At 39.7% G+C, this 26,688-nt stretch overlaps 1 protein-coding gene across 1 annotated transcript in view; it reads left to right on the plus strand.

The window, feature by feature from the left end:
• The window catches only part of Tmem131 (transmembrane protein 131), a 115,198-nt gene that overhangs the window by 46,286 nt on the left and 42,224 nt on the right, over positions 1 to 26,688 (plus strand). The window contains exons 5-15 of the mRNA XM_048810404.1: positions 2,164 to 2,287; positions 8,407 to 8,523; positions 10,216 to 10,338; positions 14,391 to 14,471; positions 16,101 to 16,251; positions 16,351 to 16,407; positions 17,279 to 17,340; positions 21,329 to 21,437; positions 25,028 to 25,136; positions 25,945 to 26,098; positions 26,192 to 26,362. Coding sequence (XP_048666361.1) covers positions 2,164 to 2,287; positions 8,407 to 8,523; positions 10,216 to 10,338; positions 14,391 to 14,471; positions 16,101 to 16,251; positions 16,351 to 16,407; positions 17,279 to 17,340; positions 21,329 to 21,437; positions 25,028 to 25,136; positions 25,945 to 26,098; positions 26,192 to 26,362 — 1,258 coding nt within the window. The remainder of the gene's footprint in view (positions 1 to 2,163; positions 2,288 to 8,406; positions 8,524 to 10,215; positions 10,339 to 14,390; positions 14,472 to 16,100; positions 16,252 to 16,350; positions 16,408 to 17,278; positions 17,341 to 21,328; positions 21,438 to 25,027; positions 25,137 to 25,944; positions 26,099 to 26,191; positions 26,363 to 26,688) is intronic.

A 26,688-nucleotide genomic window follows, 5' to 3' on the forward strand; every position in this document is an offset into this window, starting at 1 on the left:
AAGAACCAAGTCTGTCTGATGTTAATGAAGTGGGGAAGCATAAATCCTCTTATAGGTTCAGTCATCATATTGGGGCTGGCATTCCTGTCTGTCACCACATTGTATATATTTCCTAGTTGATGTACTCATGTTGTTTTACTCTATGACTTTATGAGCTACCGTCTTAAAGGGCATAATAAGAAAGGGCAGAAGGCCAAGCCCTTTGTCCCTTCTTGTGAATTTAAGAAGAGGACTAATGCCCGAGGTGGAGAACCCTGGTTGCACACACTGTTGACTGCCCATATTTGTCACTACTGTCTCTGAAACAGTGTTTAGGCATAAGCATGTTGGGTAGAAGTGTCTTCCTAAAGTGTAATCCCCCAGCCCTAAGACTTTGGAGGACCGGAGAGGGCATTCAGAGAAGAGCTCAAGGACAGCCATCTTCAGCTCCTAGCCGCTACCAGCCTTTCCCCTGTTCCAAGATGCAGGAGTCGGCTCTGATGGCCTCAAGACAACAGGGAAGGAGGTGGAGAGTAAGTGTTGGGAAGCCTTCCTCTGCCTGGCCTCTCTGTGTCAGCTTGGGCTGCCCTTTGCCCCGCAATCCCCCTTGTTCCTCCCAACTGCCAGTTCAAGGCAGCCTTCAGTTCCCCAAGGATTTCTCCCTGGGTTGTTATTTCTCAGAATCCATATCTCCTTCTAACTTTCAAGTTCGTTCAGCAATGTTGGCAAATTAGGTGGGAGTAGCAAGGAGACCCCATATGTACTACTAATTTGCCATCTTTGAAGATGCATAAAACCAAGTAATTTTTTTAGCTAGCAAAAATGATCATGGGTTCACTGTTTAATCAAATTTCCCAAGTCTTAAATTGGAGGCGATCAACTGAATGGAAGAAAAGGTAGAGACAAAACTTCTTTCAGGACAAAAGCAAGCTGGATACTTGAACCAGATAGAAAACACAGTTCTGCCTCTGCATTTTCAGCTTCTTAGGGTTGGGGGGTTTAAACACAAACCTTGAATTTGAATTAAAAAGCACAGAAAGTTTTTAAAAGCATGGCCTAAAATGGTTGCATGAAGAAAGGGCCTCATGAAAGAAGGTTGTATTTGACTTAGAAGGTGACAGTTTGAATTAGTGTAGAGGTTAAGGAGAAAAACAGTGAACAGTTGGCTGAGACATGGGTCAAATCACGAGCACCCAGTCTGGGTGGAATGTTGGGATTGTGAAAACCTAGCAACATACTTGTTTGTGTTGGGCAAGATCAGATCAGGAGAGAGAGAGGGTGTGTGTGTGTGTGTGTGTGTGTGTGTGTGTGTGTGTGTGAGAGAGAGAGAAGAGAGAGAGAGAGAAAGCAAGCAAACACACATGCATGCCTGGGACTGTGCTAGATATTATGAGCAGCATGCAGAAAGTATGTGATGTGTCATTTGTCCTCAGGGTGCTGATAATCTTGCCGGAGAGAGAAGGCTCAGGACAATGAAATGACCATAGAACACTAAGAAAAAAAAAAATGTGTAATTTACATGCAGAATTCTCTGATGCTGTATAAGTTGAGAAGAATGGCTACAGAAGCACTAAGTGGACTTCATTAGATTTCACTTTGAAAGCAAACTTGGTTTTTTAATTTTTGTTTTGTTTTATTTTGGTGTTAAGTTTTTTGAATTCTTGATATATCCTAGAGATTAATGCATGATCTGAAGTGCATGTGGTAAAGATTTTCTGCCAATCTGTAGGCTCTATGCTCACATTATTGATTGTTTCCTTTGCCAAGAAGAAGCTTTTTAGTTTGAATCCATCCCATTTATTTACCAGTGGAGTTTGAGAAGTACATGGTTCTCAGTCTGTAGGAGGGCAGGGTGGCATTGCTGAGAGAAAAGGTCCAATCTGGTCCACTTGGTCCCTGCCTGTTCCTCATTACGTTGTAGGTTTCACTGGGCTGAGACTGACTTTGCTGTATCATGGCACTTGGCATAGCGGGTAGCCTGTGACAGACACTCAATAAATATTTGCTGAGTAGTGAAATGTATTTTGTGTGTAATTTTACATTTTAATCAATTTGATATTTTAATGTATGTGAATATGAACTTTTAATAATTTGGATATTTAATGTTTTAAATGACTGGTACTTATCTTTACAATTAGAATTATCTTTGAAGTATTTGTAACAGTTGCCTTTTCATTTTTACAGGCCAGTTGGAATGCCAAAAATGGAGAAGGTCTACTTACATAATCCTAGTTCTGAAGAAACCATTACTTTAGTATCCATATCTGCTACAACATCACATTTTCATGCATCATTTTTTCAAAATAGGGTAAGTTTCTCTGCTAAAAATTATCTCTCCTGGGTGCTTAGTTGGATATTGATGAATAATTTTATTCACTGTAATTAGAATCTGGCTTGAATGTTTCTTATCTTTCCTAGATTTGAGTTTGTTCAGTTTCCTGAGAGTTATTACTCCTTCCCTTAAAAAGACATTGTTTTTCTCAACACAAAACAGCTGGGAATCTTAAATATCCTTACAGTCAGTTGATTTTCTCTTAATAATTTCTTGGCATCTTTCTATTGGTGCACAACAAATTATCATAAATTTGATGGCTTAAGACCGTACCCACTCATTAGCACGCAGTCAGTAGGTTGCGAATCCAGTGGGTTGTTAGCTCAGCTATCACAGGGGAGATTAGGCTGCCAGGCTGAGCCCTTGTCTGGAGGCGCTGAGGGGAAATCCACCTCCAGACTCATTCGAGTTGTGGGCACAATTGAGTTCCTATGCCTGTGGAACTGAAGCCCCATTCAGTTGCTGATGTTAACCACAGACCCCTCTCAGCCCGAGGCACCCACATTCCTTCTTAGGGGCCCCTCCACCTCCACGCCAGCAGCAATGTGTTATTTCCCCTTACTCTTCCTCTTCTGCCACCAGTGGAGCAAACTCTGCTTTTGAAGACTCGTGGCACTGGCTCAGGGCCATCTTCATGGCCTACCTTTCCACTAACTGAGAGTCAGCTGACTGCTAGCCGCGATTACATTTGCCAAATCCTTTACCATGCCTTGTAAATAACCACAGGGGCAAGGCCCCGGCATAGTCACAGGCATCTTGGGACTGTGTTAGGGCTCTACCGCAGGCATGCTCTAAAATTTTACTTACAGTTTTGTAGTTAGTCAGTGGACTTGTTATGTTATTTTTTAAAAAAGGACTTTTTTCTTATCAAAATAAAAAATTGGATCTTAAGTTTTGAATTTAAGAGAATGCATTAAACTTTAATGTATAAATATCTAGTATCAGAGAGAAGTAAATAAATGGAACCTAATTTCATCTTTCCACTGACTCCTCTGAAGAGATGCAATAAAGAACAAAAAAGGAACTTTTTTAAACATAGAAGCTATTAGTTTTATATCAGTTGTTTAGATTTTTACATTTCTCATTTCTAAAGTCCTATTTTATCATATGTTATTAGGTAGCAACTTGTAGGATTTAAAAAAAATAATTTTGACTTTTTTCACTTAAACGCATTTTATAAATGAAGTATTGATAAGTCATCATGTTATTTTGGTAATAAATTTTTTGTAGTACTAATGGAAAATATCTCTTTTCTTAAATGTTTCTGAAAGTAAATTTCACCTAAGTTCATTATCAGTGTGTTTGTTGTACCTAAAAGATAACTCCACAATTCTTATAAATATGCAAAGGTCTTAGTAGAATTCTAGTTCTGATAGACCTGTGTGTACAATGAAAAGCCTTATCCTGGAGGGGTTTGCCCAGGTTATGCAGTTATTTTCAAGAACTAAGGTGAAGGGGCTGGGGATGTGGCTCAAGCAGTAGCACGCTCGCCTGGCATGCGTGCAGCCTGGGTTCGATCCTCAGCACCACATACAAACAAAGATGTTGTGTCCGCTGAAAACTAAAAAATAAATATTAAAAACTTCTCTCTCTCTCTCTCTCTCTCTCTCTCTCTCTTTAAAAAAAAAAAAAAAAAAACTAAGGTGAAGTCTAGGGCCCTTAGCCTCCCAGTGATCCCAGTGGTACTGCACTACAGTGGCTGGCTTGTGTCCTACACTCATATGCATGTAGAACCAGCCAGCTTTCCTCAGTGCCTGTGTGTGTGTTGAGTTAGAGGGCAGGTAAACATGGAAACAGTTTAAAAATAGTTCACATCTGCACTACACGTTTTATTTATAACTTTTTTAACATTGCTAGTTCAAGTGATGTTTGTTGTTTCTGAACACCAGCTTTACTTGGGGTAAAGGCCAGTGTTTTCACTCTTTTCTCTACCTTCACAAGCCAGAGGGACAGGGAGTTCTGTGGAGAGCATGTGGCCCACCAAGGCTGCAGTCTTAGTGGCCTTTGAGAGTGTCAGTCCATACACAGTTCTGATTCTTCAAGAAAAATCAGGAATAAGAATTTTTATGTTTCCCAGTTTTTACACATAGATAATGAACTCAGTTTTAGAAACAGTGTGGACCTAACAACATTAGCTAAAGATCACCATTTTACCATTTCTGAACTAGATCTGTTTCTACAGATGAACTTATGTGAAGAGAATAGTTTTCCTGGAAATTCTTAAAAATATAAACTGGGGCTGGGGATATAGTTCAGTTGGTAGAATGCTCGCCTCCAATTCACAAGGACCTGGGTTCAATCCCCAGCACCACAAAAAAAATAAATAAATAAAAGTGTACATAATCAAAGAACAAGTTAAAAATAGATCTGTGTTTTCTGCTGTCAGGAGGTGGAATTAAACAGTAAAAGCAACATTTAGATGGTCCAGATTTTGCTTCAAAGGATACAGCTGCAATCTGCTTTTTTTTACCTTTGTTCCTCCTCCTTATCTTTCCATCTTCTTCCCTGCGGTAACATTAACTCCAGAAGCTCAGGAGGAGGAAGGGAGAGAGAATGAACTCCTGAGGGAAGAAATAACCTCCTTCCCCTCCTCCTCAGCTTTTGTGCCTGCAGCCAGGGCTTTGGTGTTTCTGTACCCAGGCGAGCAGACCTTTCTGTGTGTCCTTGCAACTCTGCCTCCCTGCATCATCCTCAGCATCCTAGGCAGGTCTTAACTTCTTTGGCAATAAAAAATTTTTATTAACTGATGCCACCTTCATATTAACCAGTAGGGTAAGAGATGTAGAAATGTGTTTTTCTGACATCTTATTTCTCTTTATATATCTTCAATTATTAATTTATCTACAGTTATTAGTAATTAAATATATTTTTCTTTCTTTTTTTTTTAAAGAGAGATAATTTTTTAATATTTATTTTTTTAGTTTTTGGCGGACACAACATCTTTGTTTGTATGTGGTGCTGAGGATCGAACCCGGGCTGCACGCATGCCAGGCGAGCGCGCTACCGCTTGAGCCACATCCCCAGCCCCATATTTTTCTAATTATAGTTAAAAGTTACCTAATATTAAGACTGCAGGTTAGTCCCATATACAATGTATGTTTTGCATCAAAGGATACAGTCTTTTAATATTGTATGGATAGTCATATTTCACTTGTTTGAACTATGGAGGGGATGCCTTACACACATAACAAGGAAACAAAAATAATTTTGTCTTTGATTGACTGAAATTTTTTGAGTAAATCAATTTCCAGGCAAACTGAAAACTAAGAAAAACTTTGTTTCAGTCTAAATGTTTTGGTCCATTTACATGTATGTGCTTTAGAATGAAAAATAATTTTATGGGTTGAAGGCCATTAATGAATACTAATGACTATTTTTAATTCATTGTAGAAACTGGACATTATTTATTCTGTTTTAAGTTAAACTGTGATGTTCAAGCATGGTGTTGGGAATTGAACAGAACGTGATTTAGCATTTGTATGGGATATTGTACAGATGACAAAAAGAATGAAATAGATCTGTATCTGTTAATCTAGGATATGCTGTGAATAATATGCATGTGTTTATGTAAAAAAGGCATGTGGTGGATCAGGATGTAATGTCATGTTTTATAGAAAGCAAAGAATCTATGTACCTTTGATTATAAGAGCTAGATCAAGTTACAGACATTCAGGTTAACTAGATAACCTGAGGGGTGAGAATGGACAAGGCTTGAGGATATTAACTTTTTCTTCTTAGATCTTTGCACTGTATTACTAAGTATAATAAGGACGACTTTGGCAACTTAAATCAAATAAGAAAACAACAATGCGGGGTGCAGTGACGCAGACTGTGATCCTAGCAGCTCGGGAGGCTGAGACAGGAGGATTGCGAGTTCAAAGCCAGCCTCAGCAAAAATGAGGCACTAAGCATCTCAGTGAGACCCTGTCTCTAAATTAAAAAAATACAAAATAGGGCTGGGGATGTGGCTCAGTGGTCAAGTGTCCCTGAGTTCAATCTCCGATACCCCCCACCAATATGAAAATACAAATTAAAAGATCGTTGCCAACTGAATAGAAATGAAAAGGGGTATATGTTTCCTCTAGTTTTTTAATTTATAGACATAGGGTTGTTCGTAATATTCCTTTACCATTTTTTATGTATAAAGAGTATATAATAATACTTATTTGCAGGGGGTGTACTGGGGATTGAACTCAGGGGCACTCGACCACTGAGCCACATCCCCAGCCCTATTTTGTATTTTATTTAGAAACTGGGTCTCACCGAGTTGCTTAGCACCTCACTTTTGCTGAGGTTGGCTTTGAACTCACAATCCTCCTATCTCAGCCTCCCAAGCCACTGGGTTTATAGGTAGGCACCACTGTGCCCAGCAATAATACTCATATTTTAGTTCCTTCTTTTTTGTTCTCATCCTCTCGCTTTTCATTCAATTATTCTGTATAGAAGTTTTTATCAGTTTTATAGGCCTTTTTCTGGCACCAGCACTGGTTTTATTAATTTTTTTTCTATACTCTGTTTAATTTTTCCTCCTCTCTTTATTATTCTTCCTTTTACTTTGGATTTAATTGACTCTTTTTCTAGTTTCTCAAAGCAGAAACATAGATTCTTGATTTGAGACATTTATGTTCAAAATAATCATTTGATGCTAAAATTTCCTTTCAAGTATTGTCTTAACTGCTGCCCACAAATTTGTACACATTGTGTTCTCAAATCAACTCAAAATATAATTTCTTTCATGACTACTTACATAAGCTGTGGATTATTCAAAAGTGCACTCACTGTTCAATGTCTGACTCTCTAGGGACTCAGCAGATGTGGATGTCATTGATCTCTGACTCTGGTGTGGCTCCACCTAGTGGTCACAGCTTCCAGGGGTTCTGTGCTCTCCTGGGAGAGCACACACACAGCCTTTAAACTCTATAAACATTTTCACTGAATTCTTTTTTACCTCCTGGTGGTAGCCTCGACTGTACCATTCTCTATGTTGGGTGAGCCAGTAGTCACATTCCATCTCTCCTTGGAAGTGTTTGTCTTCCTGAGATTTTGGGTGGTTGATAACCAATCTCTGATATAGTTCAAGGACAATTGTGACTTTTTAAGTTTTTCCGCTTTTTGTTGCTGATAATGCAGGAGGAATGCTCTTTCCAACGTTTTTCATCCTTAAGCAAAGCAGAGTCTCAGTGCCATGTATTTTGAGCTATAATTTGGAGTATTTTAGAGTCGTAGCCTTGTACTCAGAATGGGAGAGGTTATCAGCTTTGCTTATTAAATGCCTTTTTTAAAAATATTTTTTTAGTTGTAGACGGACACAATACCTTTATTTATTTTATTTATTTTTATGTGGTGCTGAGGATCGAACCCAGTGCCTCATACATGCGAGGCAAGCGCTCTGCCACTGAGCCGCAATCCCAGCTCTTGTTAAATGCCTTTTAAGGCTTCACTGCAAGCAGAATTTCAGCCCCAGCCTTGAACAGCCCCTGTTGTTTTGTGTAATCATTTTTTATTTCTTTGACTGCAGTGACGTTTTCAGTCTGCCCCAGATAACAGGAGTGAGATCCCACATGTACTTTGTCCCTTGCCTTCTTTCCTAATTTAAGTTACAAGGACATTTTGTGCCTATGTGGATGGATGGCAGAGGTGGGAGGGGTGCGGGCCTGGGCTTATTCTTCAGAATAATAATACAAGCTGCTGCTTAGTAGTAGGGTAGTACATCTATGTGAAAAGCTCAGCTTCAGTCCAACGCCTGCTTGATTGACTGGTCATGGAACTGCCTATAATGAGGTACTTCATTCCAGCCTGGCAAACACTGAATGACAGAGTCCAAGGCAGCCATCTGTTGTACAGGGCTCTGGGCTGGTAATGGACAAGCCATGTGACTGCAGACATCCATTATGAAGACATCTTTTTGTTATTTTCCATTGTGCAATAGTTCGCATAACTTAATGCGTAAATTTTAAAGAAAAAAAGCTAGTTTATGTAAATGATTCTAAGATACTCATTATAGAGAACTTTAGCTAATTTTGGCCAGTATGATCAGATTTTGGGGGGCAGGGAGGGTCACCAGTTTAACTTTATTTTATTTTATTTTTTTCCAGAAAATTCTTCCGGGAGGAAATACATCATTTGATGTAGTTTTTCTTGCAAGAGTAGTAGGAAATGTAGAAAATACTTTATTTATTAACACATCTAATCATGGGGTATTTACTTACCAGGTAAGAACGAGAATTAAAACTTTTATTTATTTTTATAAAATATAATCATCATCGCCAACTTCAGATGACAACCTTTTAAGAACTCACTTCAGAAACTTGAGATAATAGAAATGTAAGAGTTTAGACTTACAGCATTTTTATATTCACCATGGACATCAGTCTGTGAACAAATAATCTTAAAACTATAGCTAAAGTGTTAATATGAGATTAACAAAAGAATAGTAAAAAGTATTTTTATACTGACTCAATTTTTAAAGACTAACACACTTATGAAGCATATTTAATAATAACTTTGAAATTAAAATGTATGTGCCTGCTTTTCTTTAGGAGGTATATTGTTCAAATTTTGATCAATTTATTTTACATAGATTCCTTGTTTGGATTATTAAAGAAAATTCATGTTTATAGGAATCATATAATAAATCTTTTGTAAATCAGCCATTCTGTGTATGAATCAAGATTTTTATGTATTAAGATTATTAAGAATTTTTTATTTGTCGACACAATATGAACTTCTGCTTGCATTAGATTTTATTATTCTCATGGTTTTTTAGACGAGGAAGTTGAAATTTAGGAAGGTTCAGTGATTGCCCCAGTTATCCTACTTTGCTACTAGGAACTCAAGTGTTTCAGTTCTTACTTACTATGCCTTTTTTTGTTTTTTTAAACATTTCCTCTCCAGTCTCCAGAGCACTTCTGTTTTGAAAATAAGAATCAGAGTAAACTTTTCCATTTTAGTGAAGTGCCGTGTTCTGCTTGCTGCCACTGGATAAGCCTTCACAGGTTGTTTCAGAGGCTTTCAGTAAGCAGTAACAGCTGCTTTGTTCAGTAAGTTCCGAGTGCTGTGTAGATGATCCCCGTTTAACATGCACTTGACCAGCAAGCAAGAAGACAGTATCTAAGAGTGGAAGTCGTGGCCCTACAGAGGCATCTCCACTGGTTGCAGCCAGTGTGGACTCTCTGAGGGCTGCGGTTAGCCCGAGGCCAGCTGTCTTCCATCTGTACCTCTCCACACCTAGTCATTCTCCCAGTCTTCCTCCTGAGTGTCTCCTGAGCCTGTCCATTTCCCTCCTCATGCACCATGAGCACTCTCTGGATTACACTGCAGCCAGCTAACTGTCTCCCCTCCTCCCTAGCCCCATCCCTATCCCCAGTTCAGGACCCACTCTGAGCCAGAGGGATGTTTTTAGACCTTTTTTGTTGACATCTAGTCTGTCCCAAAACTAGATTGTAAGTTTCAATGAGAGTAGGCACATTATTTATCTTGTTCACTCTTAAATTGATGACTGCTGTGTGTGTGTGCATGCACGCACACGTGTGATCCTGCGCACCACACATCACAGACACTGAATAAGTGTGTGTCATTTGAATAACTGGTTCACCCTGCTTAGTCATCATAGGGCTAAATTTAACTGTGGTCTGTCTGAAATCTTATGAGTCCCTTTTCTCTTGTTTTTGTGTGTTCCATGAAGGACTGCTGCCATTTCCATTTCCAACATATTATAGTCGTCATTCCAAATGCACATACATTGAGTAAATCAAATATGTAGCCAAATTCAGTTTTTAAAAAGGGTATTATTACTCTTCTATCTACATTAGATTCGCCAGTCTCCTTAGATCAAGCAGAATTGTAACCATAAAAATGGTAGTTACAAAAGCAGCTCAGAGGGGTTTTTTTCTTCTTCAAAATAGGTATTTGGTGTTGGAGTTCCAAATCCATATCGATTGAGGCCGTTCCTTGGAGCCAGAGTGCCTGTGAATAGCAGTTTCTCACCCATAATAAACATACACAACCCTCACAGTGAGCCTTTACAGGTGAGTTTAGGAAATGGTTTTAATTAAGCCTCATGTTGGTGAGAATTCTGTAGCATATAATCTGTTTGTTAAAACTTTCAGGGTTTTATAAGTGCATTTAAGGGGGTGTTAACTTTAATACAATTGTACTGTAGTCTGAATTTTGGAATACAGCAGTTTGGATTTTCAATTTGGGGACCATTTTTAGTAGCTTCTCAAGTGTTTATAGTTCAGGGTGTTCTGTGTTTACTTTGAAAAGTGTTCAACTGTACAGAAAAACTGAGTTCTTTTTGGTTCAGTATAAACTTTTAAAAAATAGTTTGCATTTATTTCTTGTAATAATAAATTTTTGGTGATGGCATTTTGAAAATTAAAATCCATCGAAGGGTAATACAGAATTAATCAAGCAAACTGACTCTTATTTATAAAATTGAACTCCTTATCTTAGCCAGTCTAGAAACCTCCCCTCACCCACTCCCTGTCTCTGTTGCAGTGGGAGTGGCAAGTGTGGCAAGTGTCACTCCTTCAGAGGTTTCCTAAAATCCCCTCCCCACACCAGCGACTTCCACCTAGCTAACACATGTAGCCACTAGAGCTCTGAGTTGTGTTGTCTGTGTTAGAAGGAGATGTGGATGCTTTCCAGAATCGTCCATCATAAATACACCCAGGGCCCAGAGTTCTCGGGACCACATCACAGGACTTAACAGTAGCTTGAAAATGGTAGGAATGCACTTGACCAGCAAGCAAGAAGACAGTATCTAAGAGTGGAAGTCGTGGCCCTACAGAGGCATCTCCACTGGTTGCAGCCAGTGTGGACTCTGTATAAGAAAAATCATATACTATGTAGCAAGTGCAAGGCTACGATTTTCATCCTCCTTGGTCCCCTGGCATAAATGTTCATAAGAAATGAAAGGGAAATGAGGAGGGACAAAGGGAGATTTTCAGAGCCTGAATAGTGAGACACTTAGGAATTACAACTGAAGCAACCAAAAGGAAGTCCCTCCCAACACTTGGCTGAGAAGAGCTACTGATAAAAGTTCATTGCCCCGGTTTTAATTTCTTTAGATATTTCCATCACAAAGGAGGGAAATGCTCTGCTTTCTGCTTTTGCAAATCAAAAGTGTTGCTGTCTTCATCATCAATCTGTCATTTAGACACTTTGCTACTTTAGAGCACAGTGAATTTTCCCTGTTCTGCTAACTTTTATCACAGATGTATACAGAAGCCCCAGTTGGCTGCTTTCTTTATTTTTTTCAATGAAATAAAACCATGTCTCGCAGACCCTGGTGCGTGAGTCACCCCACCCTGCTGTGGAAAAGGTGTTACAGAGCACCCAGGGTGCCCTCTGTGGTTAGCAGGCTACAGACCCAGAAGCTGATTGTCACACAGAAAGATGGAGCTTGTAGGACTCTAAGGTGTTGGTCATCTCCAGTTGTTTAAATAGCCTGGGGTCTGTACCTTTTCCCCTCAGCCTTTGGAGTTACCCACCTGTCGTCTAGAACAGCTACTACTTTGAATTCATTTCCTCTAGTCTTTTCAGGATTTACCACAGTGGCCGTTTCACCAGCACACAGGAGAGGAAGAGAAATTAAAGTTGCCTTCTTGGACCCCAAGAGTCCCGTAATAGGTAGTGCTGTGTTGGTTGACTTGCCTTCAGATTTAAGAAAATATTGTACAGCAAGAAAATGCATTCAGTTATTTTATTATACACAAACACATGTGATCTGCCTGATACCAAAGCATGCAGCAGTTATACCAGTGAAGCAGAGGTCCCCTTGAATGCCCTACTTTCCAACAGAACTTTGATGACAAAAAAATTCTGCATCTACTTTGTCCAAGACAGTAACCACTATCCTCATGTGGCTGTGGTCGCTGAAGAACTGAACATTTAATTTCATTTTGTTCCAGTTTTTAAATGTAAATGAGCACATGTGGCTGGTATCTGTCATATGGACGACACAGCTACAGTCTCTTCAGAGACCCTCCTCAGAGACCCCACTGGGATCTGCATGATGTCCTTCACACCTTTTTCTGTGCATTTGCAGGCACATGTGGGCACACAAATATACTTTTTTAACATAAATTATATTCTGACTATGTTGTTTGTCCACCTTTTCTTCTAAACTCTACTAAATTAGGACAAATAGTACTAGATGAAAATCAGACTGTCACCAGTTCTGGTTTTAATGCGATTTTCCTTTGGTTTGTAATTCAGAGTTTTTCAGTCTCCATTTCCTACTCATCTTCCCTATCATCAGTAGCAATCTTGTTTCCAAACATTATTATGCTTCTTTCCTTGTTACCTTGAAAGATTAAATGAACTATTGTGTGATATTTTCTGGCTTTTCAGAAGAAGGTCTGCAGTCCCCGCAGCAGTCAGGGTGTTGCTATGGTTGACACAGTCTATGCTCTAGGAGAGCACTGGAGGAGGTCAGCAGATGAGTTACAGTCAGGAAATCTTAGCCCTTCAGTCTTTGCAAAAGGCAATACTTTCATAGCAATATGCACCACAAGAAGAAAAAACAACAAAAATATCCAAGCTTGTACACAGTATTACAGCTTCCCTGGCTTTGTCCTTTGTATTGACTTCTGGGGACTTTTTGTGATTAAACAAGTGGAAGTTTCCCTTCTACATCACCCCAGATTTAGTTAAGTTGATGAAATGTATTCCTTCTTTCAAAGAGCTAGGGTTACCTGCCTTTATAGGAAAGTCTCCTGACATCTGACCTGTTCTGTGGCACTAACCCCAAAGAAGGGAAAGCAGGTCTCCACACCAAGGCTTTTGTACTTGGTGTCAAGGCAGCTTTATCCTCATAGCTGCACACTGGAGAAACCAGTGAATGCATAGAAACTGCAAAATAGCCATAAAATAGAAACGAAACAACCTATTAATACATACAAAATGGTGTATCTCAAGATAATTACACTGAATTAAAGAAGCCAGACGAGTGCATACTGTTTATCCCCTTTATATAAATTTTAGAAAATGCAAGCTAATCTATACTGACACAGAGAGGTCCGTGATTTCTGGGAAATAGAAAGGGGCAGAAAAGGAGTATAGTTTGCAGAGGGCATAAGGTGGGGGCAGTGGATCTACTTGGTATCTTAATTGCAGTGATGGCTTCGTACCTACAAACATATGTCAGAATTCCTCAGTTGTATGCTTAAATGTGGATTATTTTTTGTGTATCAGTGATAACCTTAGGCCTTTTCTAAAAAATTGTAAGTGTAAGCACAAGTCACAGAGCTATTAGGACCTGTTAATTTGCTACCAGTAGAAGCCAGATATTTTTTATGTTTTGTGGTTTTGTTTTGACCTGTAGTGATTGTATGTATCTTGAGGTATGTACACTGTGACATTTCAGTACATATATACAAAGAGTAATGACCAGCTCAGGGTCACTGGCTTATCTCTCACATCAGAAATTATCATTTATTTGTGTTGGAAACTTTTGAAATCCTTTTAACTAGCTACTCTGAATAGACAGTTAGTTCATCACTGTCAAGCATAGGTACTCCGCTGAGCCACAGAACTTGAGGAGTTCTTCCTCCTGTTCAGCCAGGCCCTTGTCCTGGTTAACCTCTGTCCCTTCCCCAGAAACCAGATGTTTCCATACTGTACTAGGTTGGTTTTGTATCTCTGGCTAATTATCTCTTCACTCTGTCATGGTTGTAGTTATTGGATAAGCTGCTATCTCTTGATATATGTGTATTATTAAAGAAACACGTTTCTACAAGAAATACGAAACAGGTATTTCTAATACTTGAAAATGATTTCCTCAAATTATTTTATGTGAAAAAGAATTGTTCTGTTGCTTTTTAACCTAGTCTCTGAACCAGATTCACTGTTTCTAAGTTTAATTTTCAGTTATCTTGTTTTAATTAACAGTACCACCATTGGTTATGCATATGAGGCACTGAATTGAGTGATAAGATGTGGTATCCTACATTTATATCAGGACACACTTTTTCAGATAAGCAGTTATGATACCAAACTTACTTCTGAAACAGCAAGTCACTCAGGTTGAGAATGTGATTTTTGACACTAACCAGCATGTGGTCCTCTGTCCCAGGTGGTAGAGATGTACTCAAGTGGAGGAGACCTTCACCTGGAGCTTCCAACAGGGCAACAGGGAGGAACCAGGAAGCTGTGGGTGAGTGGAAGCCAGTTGTTTCTTAAATACAATGAAGAGTTGGAAAATACCTAACTCTTTGTTGCCTGAAGAAATATAGGGGACTTTTCTTTAATGTCTTGAAACGTTAACTGTATATTAGATATATTTGAAAGTTGAATGAAAGAATGAGGAGAAAATATAAGTTGTGCTTCTTAGAAAAATCAGTGAACAAAGCCGCCCAGAGCCTTAGCCCGCTGTGTGGAACGGAAGCAATTTCTCAGCACTGCATTGGAAACGTTGCCTCTGAACCTGGTCATTGATGATATGCTATATACAAAGTTTTCTTTGGGCGGGGAGCAAACAGTGGGAAGGATTCATTGTATTTCTGAAGGTAGAGAATTTAACATTCAGTGTCACTGTTGCTAGAGGAGATGGCATTTGCAGAGAGAACTTTAGTTCATTCTCTGGGATAACAAAGGACATTTTAAATTCTTGGATGATCTCCATCTACCTTCAGTGTCACTAAATATTTAATACCAGTTTATTTCCATGTTTAGAGAATCACTTTCTCTTGACAAATATTAGCCACATTAAAGAATATCCAGGAACTACACATCCACATATGCGCACGTGCACGAAAGGCTTCTCCATTCTCTCTTCTAACCAGAGTCAATCAGGGAAGAGATGTACAGGTGATAGTTTTGGAAAGTTGACTTGAAAATTTAGAAACAGTTTTGTCAACAGGGGACACTGGAGTCTGAGGCAGGAGGATCGAAAGTCCAAGACCAGCCTGGGCAACTTAGCAAGATCCTGTCTCAAAATGGGGCATAGCTAAGGATGTAGCCAAGTGGTAGAGCATCCCTAGACTGTGCATTTGCTTGGGAACCTTTATTTTGTTCTGTTAGGCTTTAAATGAAAGCAAGTGTAAGCCCTCTTGGTTATCTGTATAGATTACTATGCTCTTCTAGAAAAATATTTTCCCTCTGGTGGTGACATTTCTGTTGGGCTAGAGAACTTAGGCATGAAACCTTACCACTGCTAACATGACCCAGTAACTGATTTGTAGGTCAGCTCTGCCCTTTAGTGGTGACTTTGCAACTTTAAATTCTTTTCAGATCATTTGACTCTTACTTTTCTCACTTTACATCCCATATTTTGTCAGTTCTAAGTGTTATTTTTGTGTTGTTGTTGTTTTCACATTCTAACATTCTCCACAATTGAAGCCCATGTTACAACTAGTGTGAAGTGTTCATGAGAAATTTAAGGGTTTTATTTTGGTGATACTAGACGTTGAACCCAGGGGCTTATATCCCCAGCACTTTTAAAATTTTTATTTTGAGACAGTATCTCACTTTATTGCCTAGGCTGGCCTCAAACCTGCGATCTAAGAAGCTGGGATAACCAGTGGGGACCACTGCAGTAAAACTCGCTTTATTTATTTTAATTTTTGTTGCAAAGCTGAGGATTGAACCCAGGACCTTGCCCCTGCTAGGCAAGAGCTGTACCCTTGAGCTATATGCCCAGCTCCAGTAGCATATTTAATTGTCAGTGTGTTTTTTTCTTAGTAGATACATAAAATATTAATGCATCCTTCAGTCAATGTGATCTAAATCAGTAAAACAAGGTAGGTTTGCGACATTTCAAATACTGTGCTCTCTGCTTATTCAGGAAATTCCTCCTTATGAAACCAAAGGAGTAATGAGAGCCAGTTTTTCATCCAGAGAAGCAGATAATCACACAGCCTTCATCAGAATAAAGACCAATGCCTCTGACAGCACAGAGTTTATCATTCTTCCCGTGGAGGTTGAAGTTACAACAGGTAGTGGAAAACAGAAAAATGGCACGTTCATTTGTTTTCTTTTTGTACATCTTACTCTGGCAAAGTGAAAGGTAATTGTTTACTTTTTTTTTTTCCAAGCTCCTGGAATTTATTCCTCAACTGAAATGTTAGATTTTGGTACACTACGAACACAAGGTAAAATAATAATAATAATAATAATTCCTGAATGGATTTAGTGCCTAATGACTGTTCTGTACTTTGTAATTCAGCTTTGAAAGTTATTTACCACTGAGTTGAGTGGTCTTGTAAAAAAAAAAAAAATCTCCTTTTAGGGACTCATAGCATTCACAAGTTTCATCTCATTCCTCTTGAGGGTAGCAGTGCTCACCAGTGGGAGAGCTAGGCAGGGCCTGCTGCAACCTCCGGATGGAAGACGGGTCTTACCCCGCTGCCTCACCCATGCTGTTATGCTGATTTTTTTTTTTTTTCTAATAGTAAAATAAAGGAAGCCAAAAGATTTTTCTTCTGTATATTTGGTTAAATATGAATTATTCAGTCTCATTGTAGTGACATAATGTTAAAAATTTATCCAATATGGTCAGAGAAAGACTTCAAATTTTAAAATTGAAAACAACCAAATAAATTTTTTTATTAAGGAAAATAGAAGAGTACTTGTAATTGGGGATTTATTTGGATTATATGTAATTAAAATTTAGTTATTTAAGATTGAAGACCACATTTTTGAAAATTAGAGTTGCTTTTAATGTGATAATTTCCCATTGTACATTACTAATTTGCTTCATTATGCTTTGCTGGAAAACCAAAAGATTATTAGTATCTGAATCTAATAAAAATTATGTTCTAGATTTTGTTTTGTTTTGATTTGCTTTTTTGTCTGGTTGTTTAAGAGGGGGCAGTTCTCGTAACACACAGGTCCATATGATGATTGTTTTATTAACACAATTATCATTATAGTTCATATTCTAAAAGAGCTTTAGTTTGATGTCTCATATGGTGAGGATTCTTAACTTGCTCTGAAACACACTGTTTCTTTTCTTTTTAACAGATCTGCCAAAAGTTTTAAATCTTCATTTATTAAATTCAGGAACAAAAGATGTACCAATAACAGTAAGTGTTTACTTCTTAGTTTATATATTCTTTGTTTTAAACACCTGACAGGGTTAAGCATAATTAAGTCCCTGCTCAAAAGAATCCTCTTTTGTGGTGGCCTGGTGACTGGTAGAAAGCTGGTCTGCCTCTGATGCCCCAGGCCGGAAGGAGGCCGGGAAGGTGGAAGGTGGCCATCTTGTCCAAGCCGGGCTCCCCAGGCTCCTGTTCAGGCAGAACTGTAGAAAAGGCCTGTGGACTGAAATCCTGGATCTGTGTTCGTGCGGAGGGAAGGCAGGTTGCAAGCATTCCATTAGTTTTGGTTGTTGGACTTGAGATCTGGGGGAGAAACTAGGGGCAGGGGAGATTCAGGTTAGTAGGAAAGAGCAATGAAGCAGAGAGGTGATGTAGGTGATGGTAGAGTGCTGTCCACGTCAGTCATAGCCACCCTTCCCAACTCACAGCCATTGCTCACCATAAACCAGGGTCCTCTCTTCCCTCCACACACATGCACAGAACAGGTGACTTTTATGCCTTCTAATGGAATTGGGGTGCATGCCATGGGACAGGTTTAGCCAGAAGAAAACAGAGGCATCAAATTTTGCTGTAGCTCATGGCCTCTCTCTCTGAGAAGGTCCCCAAGACACATAGGGAATAGTGGAGAAGGAAAGCCGAGCAGTGTTGTTATGACTTGTGCTGAAGCTCAAAACCTAAATTCAGGAAACTCTGTTTAAAAGATTGGTCACGTGGGCTTGATACTTAAGTGACTTTGTCCATCCACATCAGCCACAGGGTAAACCGCCACAGTGGAAGCCGAGTGCAGAACTTCTTAAGGATTTTCCTGTTCATTTCCACTTTTTCTGTATAATATACCTTGCTCAGAGACTGCATTTTAGAAGGGTTCCTCCTACCTTCTTCCATTTCACAAATATTTACAATTTTTAGGATCAGCTAGACAGTACTTAAATGCTAGGCTTATTTCTATTCTCATTTAATTCCCCTTAAGGGAATTCTGTCCTTGTTTAAATACTGTAGTCTTTCTAAATATAGGATTATTAATGCAGGTGATTCCAAATATAAGTTCCTCACCTGTTACTGGACAGGATGCCCACTTTAAGTTCTCTTAACATCTGTAATAACACCTCTGAAAAAGTGGGTTTCCTCAATATTTCCAAAACATTGATGCTGTCTGAGTGACAGGATAAGTTTGCCTGACATGTCTTCGAAGGAATGTTTGCATGGGGTTTCCTTGCTAATTGGTACACAGAAGTCACAGATTGACTTATTAGTTTTGCCAGTATCAGCTTGGTATATGCTTTAGTGAGTTTGTGCACAGATTGTTCAAAGTACAGTTGTTGTATACTGAAAGGTTATTATTCTTGTTTGCTCACGTGCTTTTTTTGTAAGTCATTTCAGAATGTCCTGGACTCTTGAGACTCACTTGAGAGTTACTGAGCTTTAATTGGGTCTGAATATCGTGAGAAAAGGCAGAGACTATATTTAGAGCCTGTACAAGCTGCCTCTCCTGGGAATCTTGCCATGTTTTCTCCACTTCTTGATCATCTTTGAGTAAGCAGCAGTTAGTGACTGACACTAACACAGGTTGTTATTACAAATTTGTGTATTACAAGGGAATGCTTTTGTATTGTTTTTTCACAGTAAGCCACCAGAGTAAACCCACTACTTACAAATTTGGATGTTTTGTTTTGCTTTGGTTTTGTTTCCTTAGAAAATGGGTTTTAACTGATTACAGTTTGTTTTTAATGATAATGATAATGAATAAACAATTGAAGCCATTTGTATAAACATGAGTTGCCCTTGAATACTTATTAGTGTACTCTATTTTAAGGTAATAATAATAATGCATGTAAAATTCACCTCTGTTATGGAAAATCTTAAAATAGTGTGTTTTATGTGAGCAAAACATTTTCATCAACTCTTCCAAGCTTTTCCTACTTACAGTGACTGTGTTTTAGCAAAACCATTACTTAGTTATTTCTGGCATGGTTTTGCAGTCTGTAACATTCAAAAAGGGCTGTGGGTGTTACTGACCGATTGTCATTGGAGCATGATGGTTCCACCGAGGTTTCGTGGTCCATAGCCCAGGTGAAGGAATGAGGAGCCAGACCTGCAGGATTCCTCCAGGAACAGCAGAGCTGCTCACCAAGGTCACCTCTAACTAACCTTGACCCCAAGTTGGCAAAATTAATTGAATCACAAAGTTTTTGTAGATAAGTAGAAAATATTTGCCCCAGCCCCCTTGGCTGTTTGGACAGGGGAGGAAGTGGCCTGAGCACGTTGCAGTCTCCTCAGGCTTGCGCTTCTGGCACCAGGGGATGGCACGGGGCCTGTCTGCCCCCTTCTCTTGGAAATGTTAGTATGGTGGAGTAGCAGAGTGAAGCTTCCTCCCATTTGTAGTTTATCTTACAGTTCAGACTGCTCTGTACCCTCCCAGGAATGAGGAGATTTGTATTTAAAAAGGTTGCTAACAACAGCAAACTTATTAATAAATAAAGATATTGTTATGAATGAATCGTTCAACTCCCAGCCCTAGTCTGAGTTTCAAAGGCAAATGAGAAGCCTTCTCAGAGCAGAAGAGGAGAGTTAAGATGCCAAGTCCTGGCCAGAAGCTGAGAACTACTGCACAGGCAAGGGCGGAGCCACTCAGGACACCCTGCTGCACAAAGTGACATAGGAGCAGTAATCACTGTGGAATCACCTGGATTCCCTGTGACGGCATTCTGTGGCAAAAGGAACAGGTCTCTTTCTCCACACTCCTTAGATGCTTATTGTGCCTTCAGGGGACTATCCTTTGATGTTCAGGGCAGGCAGACTTCTCCTTAGTAAGTGAGCTGAGAAGGGTGGGCAGGGGCCACGGGAAAGACCTGGTGACCTGCTGGATCTGCCTGCACCTGCTGTTTTCAGGTTCACCTGTGAGTTTCACAAAAAAGAACAGCTTTCTTCCTGATGGCCTTTGACATCAAGTTCATTAAGCCCCTGAGAAATCAGCAAATACCTAGAGCCCAAAGAGGAAGTTTTTTTGTTTTGTTTTGTGTTGGGGGGAGGGATGTTTGTTTTGTCTTACTAGGGATTGAACCCAGGGCTCTGTGCACACTAGGCAAGGTTGTGAAGGAAGAATTTTGATCAAGGCTTGTGTGCAAGACCACCAGGTTCATGAATATGTTTGTGCAACAGGACATCAGGCAAGGGGCCCAGGGCCAGTGAGGAAACCTGGTTTGGTTCTGCCCAATGGTGCCCACCTATGGAACGGTCTCTTCATGTGGCAAGGTGCTCTTCATCAGTAAAACAGAGAGGGGTGGAAAGTTTAAAGTCACTTCCAATTGGAAGACTTTGTGTCAATGAGGATGATCAAAATAACTACTATAAAATCCTCTTAAAATATAAGTTTTTACTGGTGTTTTGCTACTTTAGGTTTAGTTTTTTGAAAAGAAAGGTCTGGTTTTCTAAGTCTCGATATTCCTGTTATCTGGTAGCTCAGCCCTGGCCCTCAACAGCAGAGGGCCTTAGCCACACGGCGGGCCCTGAAGAGGAAGAGAAGACGCCCGAGCAGTTGGGTGTGCCTTCTGCACACGGGGCACCAGCTACTCGCTCACGCTCATTCTTTTTTAGACAGTTGGATGTTTCGTTTGTGCCGTGGATTTTCTTAAGAGGGACCCTATCAAAAGTTATTTCTGTGTCACCTTCTCTGATATACAAATTAAGCCTTCATTTGAGAAATAAATACTTTTAGTTTACATACTCAGACCCAGTGTTTGAGTTTGTCTTCGGATTCTTCCATTTACTCATGTGTCATGCTTTTTTTCTTCAGGTCATCAGATTGTTTCATAAAGATGCTACTGTTACCAGTTTGGTCTAATCCATTTAAAGGGTCTGCAGAGGTTAAACTTCAGATTTCGATTCTGCTTTACTTTTCTAGCATATGTTCCAGTATAGAGCAATGTATTAGACCAAACTAATACCGTATGTGTTGTGTTTTTTTTCCTTACAGAGTGTTCGCCCTACACCACAAAATGATGCCGTAACAGTACATTTTAAACCAATTACATTAAAAGCTTCAGAAAGTAAATATACCAAGGTTGCGAGCATTAGTTTTGATGGTAAGCATTCACTTTTTTCTCTTTAATAATGGTGGTACTTTGATAAACTAGAAAGCACATGTGTTGACCTGTTAATATAGAAATCCAAGCTGTTTTAATATACGGATTTTAAATTATTGCTTAGGTTGTTTTTTCTTAAATCGTTATGAACTCTCATCTCATTAATTCACAAAAGAAAATGCCATAACTCCATAAAGCTAAGTCAGTATTAGCAATAGAAAACCATTAGCAAATACATTAGGATTGGCATATTTCATAACAGGCTAATCAGGTATATCTGTTATAATGTGGCTTAATTATGATGCCATTTGTTTTTGTCATTAAGGGATAAGTATTTAAGTTTCTGAAACATGTTTAAATTTGAGAGCAAAATGTTCTTTGTAACATTTTTATATGTTAGCTTTTATAAACAAAGCAAATAGTCCTGCTGAAGCTAGGATAAAAGTCTCTATGGTAGAATCATCAAATTAGCTATTATTTCAAACATGGAATATGTTTTGTCATTTGAAATATTAACTCAACCTAGACTTTCACATTTTACAGCATTTTTAAATTCAGTCTTGCCTACTCTACTAGCCATATATTGAGTTTGCTATCACAGAATATTTTAAATAGTGATTTCATGCTGCTGAACTATATTTGTAGTGTTTAAGAATTAAAACTCTGGACATAGTTCAGTTGGTAGAGTGCTTGCCTAGCATGCACAAGGCCCTGGGTTCAATCCTGGTCACTCAAACACACACACACACACACACAAAAAAAAAAAAAAAAAAAAAACTGTGGAAAGGGTTTTCTCCCAGGGACTCATGTGAGTGAGAGCCATCAGCTTCAGCTTTGGCCTTGGGATGAAGCCACGTCTGCTCAGGTCCTATTGGATGAGAGTAGTTGGTCAGCGGGGTCTCAGGGCCTGGCATGTTCTGCGCAGTGTCTGTGAGAGCACCAGGGCTGTTCCTCACCCGCTGAAGATTCCAGGGAGGACCTGGAACAAGGACATAGGCTGCACACTCCCGCAGAACTTATCCCTCAGCTCAGTGAAAACCCCAGGGATCCAGATTAAATAGGATCCTAACATCCATAGCACACGTCAGGAGGCAGCGCCTCACTGGCAAGTCTGTGGTAAGTGGTCTTCTGTCTGCAGAGAGAGCCCATCCCTCACCACTGGTGTCTTCATCTGCAGGGACATAGGCTCTGCAGAGAAAAGAGTGGCATGTAGTAATTCTGGAGCCCTGAGAACACAGAGGATCTGCTCTGTCATAAGCCCAAGGAACAGGGGAGTGCATGCTGGCCACAGTCCTGCCACGTGGTTCCCCTCAGTTTGGCTGGCAAGGGCGAAGAGTTCCCTCTCCAGTGCCTTCTTGACCCCCCAGCAGATGTCTGCATTAAATACAGTGTCCTTAGTGTTGGCTCTTCGGACATCACACACTTAAAGTGTTTCTTCTCTGTTTGGATTTTGCTGTGTTGTTTTTTTGTAGTCCTGGGAATGGAGCTTGGGGTTCCCGCGAGCTAGGCACATGCTGCACCAAGCATCATCCCAGCCCTAAAGTTTCTTAAAGAAATCATGTAAAATCATATACAAAGGAAAAGGATCTTTAAAAACAAATGCCTTTCTTAAAAGTGGTTTTCAATATGATGGGAAAAGACCAGGTCCCAACCCAAAATACTTCTGTGAGACTGCTGTGGAAGTCTGTCAGGGAATGTGTTTTATTTAATGTTTAACATTTTCAAAATGAGCATTATATGTGTGACCTCTGCAGTGTTCACTTATCAAGCATCTTGCTCATCAAAAGTCACTTTTAGGGCCAGGCATTGTGGTGTACGCCTGTAATACCAGTGGCACAGGAGGCAGAGGCAGGAGGATCCTGAGTTCAGAACCAGCCTTAGCAACTTAGTGAGGCGCTAAGCAACTCAGTGAGACCCTACCTCTAATAAAATACAAAGTAGGGCTGGGGATGGGGCTCAGTGGTCAAGTGCTCCTGAGTTCCATCCTGAGTACCCCCAAAAAAGTCACTCATAGGATTTTTTAACTGAATTTTCTTGAGATTTTTGACCACTTATGACATGACACTCTGAAATGCCTAATGGTCCTTGTAATCAGCCTTATATCTGAACAAATAGTGAAAAATTTAAAACATCCCGAAATGCCCACCTAGCAAACAGAAAGCAGTAAGAGGCTTAATGGAAATTTTAAAAATCTAGAGTCACCATCCATCAAATATCCCTTCTTTGTTCTTTATTTTGTCTGAAGTTGATGACATATTGCCACACTCATAGACAGACACATTCTTCTCATGGTGGGAGTGTGCCTGGAGGACTTTAAAGGGCAGAAGGTTAAACATCAGATGCTTTGTATGCTTTGAAAGGAACATCTTCGGGTACCCACGTTGGGTCCACTGTCTGATTCCAGGTCAAACTATTCAAAACTGCCACAGAACCTACAGGTATCACTTCATCAGTGAGGAAAGTATGAGAATGTGACCCATGGGAGAGGGTTTGTCTCCATTTCTGCTCCTCGGGGGCTGGCTGATGCGGGGAGTCAGAGCTCTCCTCGATGTTGAGAGCCACAGCCGAAGGGGCCCCAGCAAACTTCTAGCTGCCAGCAAACTTCCAGCTGCCGGCTGATGATTGTCTCACAGCGGCCCCAGCAACATCTAGCTGATTGGCTCCTCTGCTGTGATGCTCATTGGGCTGTTTCCCTGCCCTTTCAGACCACGGAGCTGCTCATTGGGGGACTTTTTTGGCTCCGCCCACGTGACCCAGCCAATCGGCCTCAAGAGCAGGAGGATTGTGGGAGGTGGAGAAAAGCTTGTGGGGGAGAGAGAGGCTTGTGGAAAGCCGGTGGTGGCAGTTGAGGCTCTGAGGGTTTTTCCTGAGAGGCTGTTTTGTTTGGCGTGAGTGGTTCTAAAAATAAAGTTAGTTTCTTTTGACAAGTGGCTCCTGATTGTGCCCAGCCAGACTGCCGCATTTGGTGGCCCGTACGGGGAACGAACCCGCGACCTTGGCGTTATCAGCACCAACTCTCTTGACCTTGCTTGCACCCCACTGCTTAGTTGGTTTTTATAGCAGGACTCTGGCTGCACGGGTCCTGCCCATTCTCTCTTAGAATAGCTGTAAACTAGCAGTTCTTAGTAGGTGACTCTTGGCGACACCTAGAGACATTTTGGGTTGTCTCAGCTGAAGGGGTGACAACTGACATCCAGCAGGTAGAGGCCCTGCATGCCGATGGACATCCTTCAGAGCACCAGGCAGCACCACAGCAAAGAGTGAGAATGATCCTAGTGCGGCACCTGAGAGGCACTGCCCTGGGAGGAGGGCCAGGCCTGTGGCTGCAGAGAAGTGGCACAGACCGCACTTTTCCACGGTAGCATGTTCACTTGTTAATTCCTGATCTCCTTAGCTCATTACCAGAAAAAAGAGAACAAGAACATTTTCCCTGTTTTATTTGAAAAAAAAAAAAAATGTGATTGTTTAAACAAATTCTGTTTGGCAATTTGAAAGCTCACTTTTTTCCTCCCCAGTTTGTCAGTCTACATAAAATCGCTCATACTCTGATAGTTAAGAGGTGACAGATTATTTCTTATGCTTCCTTTTAGCTTCAAGGGCAAAAAAACCATCTCAATTTTCTGGGAAAATAACTGTTAAAGCAAAGGAAAAGAGTTATTCTAAACTTGAAATACCATATCAAGCAGAAGTTTTAGATGGGTGAGTATCTAGAGTCTCTCTAAACTTGAAATACTGTATCAAACAGAAGTTCTAGATGGTTGGGTTTCTTTTAAAAATAAGCTTTATAACTTGTTGCTAATCAGCATATTCTGTTTTCCTACTAAGTAACCTTAGCAAAAATCATACCCAGATGCTTTGTTGAAAAGAACAACTTCAGCTGTAAAGGAGAACCTTCTATATTTTATTTATTACTTTCTTAGGAGAAAAAGATAAGTGGGATAATGTGGTTTTGTTCAGAGGAAGGTTCAGTGATGCAAACATGAATCTGTGGGGTTTTTTCAATATTTAAATTATTTGAACCATATTCTTCTGTCATTCCTTTTGTAACATATTACAGAAGTATTACAGTACTTGAAACAATCATTTATGTTTCTTTATAAACTCATAAGTACTTCTAGAACTGTAACCTTTTATAAATGGACAGTAACATGTAATTCATTTTCTTACTAACTGCAACCAAGTTCAATATACAACTTATAGTTGTTCGTTTTAACAAAGCCGATTGCAGTTTCAGTGATAAACATGATTTTTTTCAAAGTAGATTAAAGCCTTTTGGTACATTTTTGATTCTTACTGTTTGATTGACATGATTCATTAAAGAATAGTTCTTTTTATTACATTTCAATATTTTGCAAGCCAATTTGTTTTAAATCATGTGGTGAGTCATTAAATAACATGTAGTCCTTAATACTAAATGTAAATTACTACTCACAACAAACTAACTTAGATTTTAAATTAACACATGGAAATGAAAATGATTTATTTTGTTTCTGTTTTCTTCACATAGCTATTTGGGATTTGATCATGCTGCAACGTTATTTCACATCCGTGACAGTCCTGCTGACCCTGTGGAGAGGCCAGTCTACCTTACTAACACTTTCAGTTTTGCGATCCTCATACATGATGTGCTGCTGCCAGAAGAAGCCAAAACAATGTTTAAAGTACGTCCAGGACGCTTCAGGCTTTTATCTTGCTGCTCTGCCAATTAGATGATTCTAACACTTCTGTTTTTTTCCTCTTCCCTCATTTCCTAGGTTCACAACTTCAGCAAACCAGTCTTAATTCTTCCTAATGAATCAGGATACATTTTTACCCTGGTTTTTATGCCATCCACATCATCCATGCACATAGATAACAACATTTTACTTATTACCAATGCTTCTAAATTTCATTTACCTGTGCGGGTTTACACAGGCTTTTTAGATGTAAGTATGTTATTTACCTTTAAAATATAAACTTCCCAGCTGTCTTTTGTGTTTTCAGATCTCATTAGGCATTTGTGTTGCATTCTCTTAGGTTTTGCTATTATCTGTGCTCTATAATTCCTTCCTAGTCAGTATAGAACAGTACAGTATGAGGAGCCTCCTCTGCCTTTATCCACAGAGGATGTGTTCCAAGACCCTCGGGGAATGCATGAAGCCAAGGATGGCATTGAATCCCATATTGTCATCCTTCAGTATCTGATGGGGGAGTGGTCCCAGAATCCCTTGAAGATAGTAAAATTCACAGATGCTAAAATCCCTTATGTAAA

This window comes from Marmota marmota, unplaced genomic scaffold, assembly GCF_001458135.2.
Source record: "Marmota marmota marmota unplaced genomic scaffold, marMar, whole genome shotgun sequence".
Taxonomy (NCBI): Eukaryota; Metazoa; Chordata; class Mammalia; order Rodentia; family Sciuridae; genus Marmota; species Marmota marmota.